Raw genomic sequence first — 10,773 nt, 5'->3', positions numbered from 1 at the left:
GGTGAAGTTGTTTTTGACCCATCCATCCACCTCGACCTCCTTCCTACGCAGACTTTATCGCTCTTTAAACGACGTCACCTGACTTCCTCCTTTACTCCCGCAATCACTACGGACACTTAGACCACTGACCAAGCTGCCATATTTGACAACTAGGGAGTGAGAACGTGCTGGACCTGTCAGTAATGTTCAGAGCATTAGAAAAGCAGAGGCCTTTTAAACTTAACTTCCTTTTCCACTGCAGTGTGAGACTTTCAGGGTCACTGTTTGTACACGTTGGACCGTTTCTGACTCAGACTGAACATTAGCCATTAGCTGGAAGGCTCTGCAAAAATGAGACAGACCTTCTCTCAGGAATTCATTAGACAGAAGAGTGTGAAAGCAATCCGACAACTCTGAAACTTACTGCGTTTGTCTTGTCTCTCATTTAAAAAGTACCGAGAGGTGAAGATGAGAATATAAGGAGCAGAATGGGAGGAGGAGGATGAATTTGACTTAAAAAAACGTTTTGTATTTGTTCATTTGAACTGACCTCTTCTCCACCACACTGGACATCCAGTCTAGTGTTGTCAAATCAACACGTTTTATTCCTCTAAGCCAAATCCTGGTGAAAAGCAGACAGCCTTGGTTGAAATAGTTGGATTTCAACAAGGAAATCAAGTCATTTCGGGAATGCAAGGACAGGCTGGTCTCATATTTATTCATCAAACACAACTAAATTGATTTTTGCTTTTTCCCCGTCAAGTTGTCCTTCGACTGAAGGCAACAGGTCGGGCTCAGCTGTCGGTACGTTGAACCCTCTCTGAGCTTTTTTTGTTAGACTTTTCAGGCAGCTGAGATATTTGGGGATGTAATGAGAAACACAAACCTAATATAAACAGGAAAACAGACATTTATTGAAAGAAATGGGATTTCTAAAAACATTGGAGTTCAAGAACTCTGACAGCCAACGGGGGAAAAAGTCTGGTGATATGTTTTTTCTTGTTGTCAACACATCCCATGAATGTATCAAAAGCATGCAATAGATTAATATCTCTTCTTCTTCTGGGCCATAGAGCTCCATTAAAACACGTCAAATGATCCTCACTGTGTCACTGGGTAACATGTTCCTTCACCACCGCGAACACACACTGTAGTTTATTATGACTCAATCCTACATCCACCATCCTGCTGCCACTAATACTCACTAGAGCACCGCATGTAGATTAATCCACTGCTGAAAATAGTTCCCAACAAAAACTACAGTGCCCAGCTGTTTTAGGAAATCACTGAGCCTTTTTTAAAAGAAATAAATTATATGTTGGTGAGGTGTAAAGATTGACGTCTTCAGTAGGAACCAATGGGCTTGGAGCTGAGAGCATCAGACAGGAAGTCAGAAAGTATTGCAGGAAAGACCAACACATTACTGGTTTTGATCTTTCCATAGAAATTTTTGACGTTAAGGATATACTACCACCAGCATTACCCTTTTACCATAGCTGTAGCTGTTCACAAAACTCAGTGACATCTTATTTTGCCATTTACAGAAGGCATGAAGTCTTGTTGAACTAATCTGCAGAGCTGCTCTTGGACAAGCAGTCTGGTTACTGGTCTAATTCTGTCATTTTCTCAACCCCCCAAAAAATGTTGGCATTCTACGTTTTTGCAAACCACGGATACGGTTGAATAGCGACGTTTCTCAACTAAAAAAACGTTTCATAAATACGTTTCATATAAGCCTTGTATCACGCTTGCAGAAACACACAATGCCACGTGGTTAACGTTGTGAAACGATTGGTTAGGTTTAGGCAACAAAACTGCTTGGTCATGGTTAGAAAAAACAATCATAGTTTGTGTTCAAGTTATATCACAACGTAACGTAACAACCCTAACAACGTAACTACCATGAATAAAAAAACAACCACCCTTAGAGGACTTTCTTACACTATAGCATAAAGTGAATATTTACTTTTGGTTTCACACACAGGACACAAACAGAGGTCTCCTGGGCGAAAGTCGTGTTTGTTTGACCCATCCACCACCACTCCTGCCCGCCCTTAGAGGACTTTCTCGCTTGCTATACCACGTTACTATCAATAAAGGTCGCTCGATATGCTACGTAGCTTGCTCTGACCGAATGCAAAAACGTCCACATTCAACGTATCCGTTGTTTGCAGAAATGTGCAACACCAACATTTTTTCCTGTTGACTGGGCTGCATTTTTCTAGACCCTTCCCTCTGCTGCTACAGTGGACAACATTCTCCAAAAGTCATGAAAGGACCATAAACCAACATGAAAAAAGTGAGCAGCACACAGTGTTCAGCTCAGGTCTTGACTTAATTGATTTTTTTTTTTGCTCAAGGAGAAAACAAACATATCCAGCAGGTGTTGTAGCTAAATGAACAAATATTACTGACACTGACACTTCAGCTCTATCAACAACAGCTTTGCAACGGTGACTCTTTCCTCAACACATCGAGGACCAGCAGTGTTCTCCTGAGTAGTACATGATACTTATGTAAGAAGAAGAAAAAAAAACCTCTTTGAAATGCTAACAGAACTAATTGTTCTCCACCTCTAGCTTCCCAAAAATAAACTGAAGCCCATGATCACTTAAACACCGGAATAAACAAATGGCTAGAATTATAAAAGGAGCCACCATAATCATTGTTATAGCTATATTCAGAGTGCACACATGACTTAACACAATATAATATCAAGAATCTTTCAATCAAGATGGATATTGTACTCTAATGACCACGGCTAATGCCTAGTTCTTACTACATGACTTTAGCCCTGATTTTCCGCTCCCTGACAGTTTTTGGAGCACCCCGACAAAAGCTGCAGATCAGAGGCAAATCGGCGTTGGCTCATCACTCGCACATCGGGGCTTGAGCGTCATGTGGGAACTGCTCAAAGACGTGAACCTCGCAGACACATTCCAGATATCTAGCATGCTGTAATTAAACAGCTATATTGCAAAATATGACACATGTATGCAAATGATTCACAAATATTTAGAAATGCTTCCTTCCTCCCTGTCTGGGACACTGTGAGTTGGAATCATTCTTTTAATTCAAAAAAAGTAATGGCAGTTATATTTTATTAAAATGTATTCAATAGTTGCCTGTTAACCAAGGGAATATGAATATGGATAAGCTCATTATTAGCCAGACATGCAAAATCTTTGCATGGTAAATTCAGCAGAGTTGAAAAAAAACACGGAACATAACTCTTCTCAGGCAATTAAAATTTACCAAAATGGAAAAGAGCTGTGAGAAAATCTTTGCTGTGGTGCTCTTGAAATTCACATGCAAAGTGGACAGGTTCCAGGTGTGCAGGAGGCATGTCAGAGGGAGGGGTCAAATGTTATATGCCAGGATATAAGTAATCACACAGAATCACAGACCATCACACTGGAAGCTCCAGTTAGAAGTCAGGAAGACTCCTACACAACTCAGCTGATCTACACAACTTCATCAGGTGAGGACAGACTGAGTCGACAGAGATACTTGAAATTTACTGAGCTGGAAATGTTTCTGTTACTTGTCTTCACCTTCTCTTTGACCCATGTTGTTGAATTTTTCCCAACAGGTTGGAGTCATGTCTTCAGAAATCTTGGTGGTGGCTGCCCTGGGTCGACCTTTCACCTTAGGGACACTCTATGATGCTCGGAAAGATAAACTGATCCCAGGTAAACTTTAAAAGAATTTTAAGAAGGTGGTAAAGTATTTTAATTCAGTAACCAAAATACAGATTTGACTTCAAAGGCACATCAGTAACACTTTATAATAACCATCGTTTATGAATGATACATTGATAATTAATTAAACTTAGTTAATAGTTATTTTACTGTTCACTAAAAAAACTAAATTATAATTAATAATGTTTACTAATTATTAGTAATGGCATAATATATGTTATTTTTAACAGTTTATTGTTGCGAGCATTATAACATTGTATATACTATATATATATGTATTTGTTGATGGTTAATAATTGGTTTGTAAACCGTAAACCGTCTCTGACTGTAGCATATTTAGGCAGATGTGTTTAAATTGCAGTCAGTACAGACTACATGGTATATACATGACATGCCAAAAGCAACAAAGGTATTGTTATTGCATGAAAAATGACTAACAAATTACGGAGTCATTCATACGCTATTTGGTGAGACCGGTTTGTTTCAAAAGAAGGCTGATGTTTGTTTGGTGTGTTTTTTTTTGCTTGTAGGTTTCACGTTGTGGGATGATGAAGTTCTGAAAGAGAGCACAGTTGAAAGCTGTCAGCCCAGCAATGCATTTGAAATCATTGCATCTGATTCCATTGACGACAAGTCTTCTCTGATGGATATAGAAGCTTCTCTGAAAGCCAGTTTCCTGGGCGGACTGGTAGAAGTTGGAGGATCCGCCAAGTATCTGAATGATACGAAGAAATTCAAGAATCAGAGTCGAGTGACACTTCAGTACAAAGCTACCACCAGCTTCAAACAGTTGATGACTAATCTTGGAACCAAACATGTAGAATATTCTGAATATTTTCAGAACATCGAGGCAACTCATGTAGTGATAGGGATCCTCTATGGGGCAAATGCTTTCTTTGTCTTTGACAGTGACAAAATAAATTCTAGCAATGTTCAGGACATCCAGGGCAGCATGGAAGCTGTGATAAAGAAGATTCCCTCGGTTGAAATGGCGGGGCGAGGTGCTGTCCAGCTAACCAGTGAGGAAAATGACATAACCAACGGCTTCTCCTGTAAATTCCATGGCGACTTCTTTCTCACAAGTAACCCTACAACTTTTGAGGATGCAGTTCAAACCTACCAGCAACTTCCACAAATGATGGGGAAAGAGAACGCTGTTCCAATGACAGTCTGGCTCGTTCCGCTTGTACATTTTTACTCTGAAGCACCTAAACTGATGGCCGATAGCAGCAGTCCAATATTTAGGAAGGTTCGCAACACTCTGGAAGCCATGAGGCAACTGGAAATGAGATGCAACGATTCACTGGAAGACGACATAGTGAAGCTGTTTCCACTGCTTAGAAAGAAGTTGAGTAATTTCCAAAAATTCTGTAATGATTACATGTTAAACCTCCGGGGGACCATTGCCAAGAAACTTCAGTCCATCCGGAGTGGAGGCGAAGATGAAAGTGAAATGCTGAAACTTTTTGAACAAAACCTTAGATCACCATTCAACCTCGATAGCCTAAACATGTGGATGGAATGTGTAGAAAGAGAGATCAATGTCCTTAGGTCCTGCGTGGATATTATAGAGGAAGCAAAGCACAAGGTTGTTTTAAGTCAGAGTCAGATGGTCAGGGAGCTCCTTGATTCAAAAGTACAGCATGCTGTATGCTATGTCTTCACCTATGTGACAGACTCTGATCCTTACCTGAAGGCGTTAAGTGCCTACTTGGATTCACCTAATAGTAGACCTACAAGAGTCAGACCACCAGCAACAGACTACTGGTACGCCTCAGACGACGTACCAAAGATGATGAGAGAAAAAGCCCACCTTTTCTACAACCTTGCCAAAGACATGGACAACCGCTGTGTCCGTTTCCTTGTAGCGTCGATAGTAAATCCAAAGCAAGAAGGTGCAGCCATCCACTATTACAGGGAGGGCATCCAGATCATGAAGGACTTTACACACCCTACGATGAATTCTGTGGAGAAGATAGGAGACAGAAGAGATTTGCTCTGGTGTAAGTCTTGAACTTCAACTAACTCTTGGCACTTTCATTTCACCCAGAGCACACATGAATATTCCCCTGAAAGTTGAGCCTTTTTTAGTTTGTTCTATACTATTTCACATCACAGAAAAAAAAATAATACAAATGTATTTTTTCCAGACTTTATTTAGAAACATGCTGAAAAACCATATAAAGTATTTTTATTCATCGTTGTGTTTTACTTTAATTAATATTACCAAACAGTCAACTCCCCAGAATTTTTTTTTTTGATAAGCAGAGCCACAGCGCTATATAGTAAAATACCATATATATTAAATTATATTATAAATGTGAAAGAAAAACAAAGTTAAGTACGTGTCTAAATTAAATTACGGCACGATACAGTGTGAATCTAATAATCAGTCATTTAGAACATGCCTGTTAATTACAGTATGGATGGTAATGAGGATGACTGGTAACGGATTATGTCTTGATCTCTCCATCAGATGACTGTGAGCTCACCCTGGACCCAGACACAGCCCACCCGGCCCTGACTCTGTCTGAGGGCAACAAAAAGGCAATGTCTGGAGAATCAAAGCCATTTGACAATAACCCAGAGAGGTTCAAGCACCATCAGCAGGTGTTGTGTGACAAGGGGCTGAGTGGGCGTCATTACTGGGAGGTAGAGTGGTCTGGTTATGTTTGTGCAGGTGTCACATATAGAGCAATCGGCAGGAAGAAATCGGACATAAAGGGCTCACTTGGACAAAATGATGGGTCCTGGGGCTTTGACTATAATCCGATTTCTGGATACAAGCACATTTACAATGATCAAAAGCTAACTGTCACTGTGTCCCCCCCTGGCTTTCCACGACTAGGAGTGTATCTGGACTGGCCTGCTGGCACTCTGTCCTACTATATGGTCAACACTTACTTTGTGACTCACCTCCACACCTTCCACGCTAGATTCACTGAGGTTGTTTATCCAGGCTTCCTGATTGGGGATCAGAAGGTGAAAGGTCAGATTAAATTACTTTAACTCTTAAACAGTGCATGAAGTTGGTTCCTCAAATAGTGATTCTAAGCTTAATCATTTTACTGGAAGTTGAGACCAAATTATGTTAAGGTATGAAATATTGTCAATATTGTCAAGAGGGCACTTGAATTTTGCAGATGGAGCTTTTGCCTATTTTTGACAGTAGTGCTTCTGTGCTGGCTGCGGTGATTCTGCTATAGGTGTGTTATGAATATTTTGCCTACTCTTCCCCATTTTCTGGTTTAGAATGTGTGTTACTGTAATACACGACAAATTAATTTGACAGCGTAAATTAAAAATAAGATAATGTTGGATAGAGTCACAAGGTTTAAAATTCCCGTGGCAGAGAAATATTATAAATTACAGTGGAAACGGCTTTAAATATTATAGGGAATTTAAAATTGCATACAATTTTTTTTAAAAGCATGTTGACGGAATGGTTCAACATTAGAGGAAATAAGCTTATTTGCTTTCTTGCTGGGTTAGATTAGAAGTATTGTATTATTGTAATTGTACTAGATTTTTTCAGTCAGTGTGCAACAAACATCAAACAGTGTGATTATGTTTACAACAACAATCTACTGTAGATTCTAGTACTAGTTAATAAACTTTAAAGCTTAGTGTGATAGTGATTGGGTTAATAGATTGACGGTCCTTCACATGGCAGTAAAAAAAGAAAGTCAGTAACTAACTGTCCTAAAATGTTTAATTTGTTTTTTTAACAAGGGAGAAGAATCAAATGACTATTATAGAATAATCAACATATCATTGTTTAATACAATGTTATCATAACTGATAAAATGTGTAACTTAAGTTTAAGCTACAAAATAAGAGCCAGGTTGTAATAAACCTGAACTATTCCTGAAATGCCCACAATGAGATACAATACAACTAATAAAACAAGACAAAGATAGTGAATAATATATATAAAATGCAATGATTGCTAAATATTTCAATATATTCATATTTGGTCACGTTGGGCTGTTTGTCTTTCTTTGAATATCAATTAGGTATAAAGGTGTTTTTCCCTTCAGACTTTTAGGTTCTCTCATATATTTTTTTAAGTTCAAACATGTTGACAAATTTGTTTGCTTTGCTTTTAATTGATAAGAAATAATTAACTTTATGGCATATCTTGTTGGGATTAATAAACTTTTGAGACCTACACTGAATACACAGTGATTAGTGACACCTTACTTCACCCAAGTGTCTCTTGTTTAATTAGGAATTTTTCTTATAACTTTGTTGTGTTTGTCATGGGTTGCCATTTATTTTTCTTCTAATAAGTTTTTGTGTGTTTTAAGCGATTGTGGGATTACATTTATTTTTGGGAAGTTGGAAATTAGCTCTACTGGTTTCAAAGAGCTAAGCCTTTATCTTTTTCTTCTTAAACAAGTATCATGTACCACTCAGGAAAGCTCTGCTGGTCCAGTTATCTAACCCAAACCATTAGCTATGGTCACCTTGATGCTCTGAAGAGACAGTCACTGTTGAGAGTATTTTGTTGGATATTGAAGATGTAAAGCTGGTGTTTATAAACCCTCCTGGTTGGAAGATGAGATAACATCAGTGTCTGATATATTTCATCAATTTGTTAACATAGTGACATAGTCACTGTTTAAATATGTTCCACTGTAACACCTGATCGACATATTTGTTCTCTCGTTGAGTAAAAAACATCAATAAACTGGATACCTGAGTTGAACACTGTGTGCTGCTTTCTTCTTCCGAATATTTAATATTGTCAAGAGTGCACTTGAATTTTGCAGAGGGAGCTTTTACCTAGTTTTGACAGTAGTGCTTCTTTGCTAAAGTTTGTGTGATAGTGATAAGGTTAATCGATTGACGGTTCTTTACATGGCAGTAAAAAAAAAGCCAGAAACTTACTGTCCTAGAATGTTTAATGTTCACTTGTTTTTTTTTTAACAAGTGAGAAAAATCTAATGACTAACGTAGATTATCAACATATCATTGTTTAATACAATGCTATCATAACAGATAAAATGATGGCCAAAACTATGAAAGTAAGACCCAAATTGTTATAAACTGGAATTTTCTTTTAGGACAAATGCAGAGTTGCTACAATGGAAATATTGAATATGCAAATGATTTATGCAAGATGCCACCATAAGCATTGTTATAGCTATATTCAGAATGCATACTTGACTTAACATTATATCATATTAAGATTGTTTCAATCATCAAAGAGTTAAAATGGCTTGAAGGAAGCTTAAAAAAATATTCATAAATTGTCTGCCGGACAAAACAGTGATTGTTCAATCATAGCTTAGCAACCATAACTAGGCACAGCAGGTCTCTCAAGCTTTGTAGTTCTCAACATCAGGCGCGGCATAGTGGGTGGGCCTAACGGGCTCTCAATGTTGCATAAGAGTGAATGCTGCCAACCTCTGCTATGTCAAGAACTACAAAATCCTTCAACTTTTACTACTGATATTATAATTTTTGGTTGTAGTTATTAATTTAATTATTAATCAGGGTTCCACATTGATAGCTTAGTATACTTTATGAGACTATTTTATAAGACTACATTAATTGGCTATCAAGAAGGGTGGTACCCCGAGGTGATTAATGTAAATTAAATCACATTATTCAATGTAATTAATAATTATTTTAGATAATGACTAATTACTCCTACTTCTATTTATTCATTTTGGTGCCCCCTTTATTATTGATATTTGTTAATAATTTTATTAATAATAATTGTATTGATATTAATGAGTAGCTTTAATATTTGCTGATAACCAGACCTGCTCATATTCGTGTCTCCAACATAATGGTGCCCCGTGTGAGGCGTAGTATTGTTGGCAAGTATTTAGAATTGTGTTCTTTTCAAACCCACACTCTGCGAAAATGTCACTTTGAGAATAGGTCAGAAATGTAGTTATTTTGCATGCCAGTGGTACTACTCATGCTTTAAGACAGTTTACCAAAATAATCTTAACAGTTGTTATGAAAACTGAGTAGACTCTATCCGTTGATAAAAACAGTGAAAAGTAGTTGAAAGTAAGTGGATCACGTGTTAAGATCTCCATAGTCAAGATTAAATGTTCAGCTGTAGAAACTGTTAGTGTTAATATCTGCTGATAATGCAATAAAACATGTAATAAAAACTGACCATGTACTATAAAGAAAATATAAAGCACTAAATTGAATGTTTTGTGGATTATGTAATAACTTGTTTGATTTTGTGATTATTCTTACTTCATTTGTTCCATGTCAATATTTAGATTTAGAAAATGTAATAATATATATTGTCATATAAGCCAAAATAAAACAATTATCAAATGACAAAGTTGTCATTTAATGTTTTATGGCACACTTTTTTTAACATTCATTCATTTTAAACTTGGGAAACACATTTTCGCCATAGATCACTGAATACAATGTTAAAATTTAAAACAATCAACAAGTGTCTCAATCTGCCAAATTTTAAGGTCTATTTGAAGTTGAAGTAAAGTTTTTCTTGGCTCTTTTGCTGCAACAGCTTTAAAATCAAATTAACCAGCTATGTTGCAAGATATAACATTTATGCAAATGAGTAACAAATATTTAGAAATTCTTCCTTCTTCTCTGTCTGTGACACTGTGAGTTGGAAACTTTTTTTGAATAATAAAAAAGTAATGGAGGTTACATTTTATTAAAACATATTCAATGATTGGCTATTATTTCCTTAAATAACCAAGGGGGTACGAATATGGCTAAGCATTATTAGCCAGACATGCAAAATCTTTGCATGGTAAATTCAGCAGAGTTGATAAACACACGTAACATAACTCTTGTCAGACAATTAAAATTTACCAAAATGGAAAGCAGCTGTGAGAAAATCTTTTCTGTGGCGCTCTTGAAATTCACAAGCAAAGGTGATCTGTCAAAGTGGACAGGTTCCAGGTGTACAGGAGACATTTCAGAGGGAGGGGTCAAATGTTATCTGACAGAATATAAGTAATCTGGCAGAATCACAGACCATCACACTGGAAGCTCCAGTTAGAAGTCAGGAAGACTCCTACACAACTCAGCTGATCTAAACACAACATCACGTGAGGACAGACTGGGTGTACAGAGATAC

At 37.3% G+C, this 10,773-nt stretch overlaps 1 protein-coding gene across 1 annotated transcript; it reads left to right on the top strand.

Annotated features, from left to right (window-relative positions):
• The first annotated feature begins 3,238 nt into the window (after positions 1-3,238).
• LOC119479858 (stonustoxin subunit beta-like) lies at positions 3,239-6,704 on the top strand. The gene is made up of 4 exons (XM_037755826.1): positions 3,239-3,310; positions 3,572-3,671; positions 4,130-5,683; positions 6,157-6,704. The coding sequence occupies exons 1-4, from the start codon at positions 3,239-3,241 to the stop codon at positions 6,687-6,689; spliced, it is 2,259 nt and encodes a 752-aa protein (XP_037611754.1). The 3' UTR covers positions 6,690-6,704.
• Positions 6,705-10,773: the final 4,069 nt, after the last annotated feature.

Source organism: Sebastes umbrosus, chromosome 20 (genome assembly GCF_015220745.1).
Source record: "Sebastes umbrosus isolate fSebUmb1 chromosome 20, fSebUmb1.pri, whole genome shotgun sequence".
In the NCBI taxonomy this organism is placed as follows: domain Eukaryota; kingdom Metazoa; phylum Chordata; class Actinopteri; order Perciformes; family Sebastidae; genus Sebastes; species Sebastes umbrosus.
The sequence above is the reverse complement of the archived record's forward strand: the minus strand, read 5'-3'. Positions and strand labels throughout refer to the sequence as shown.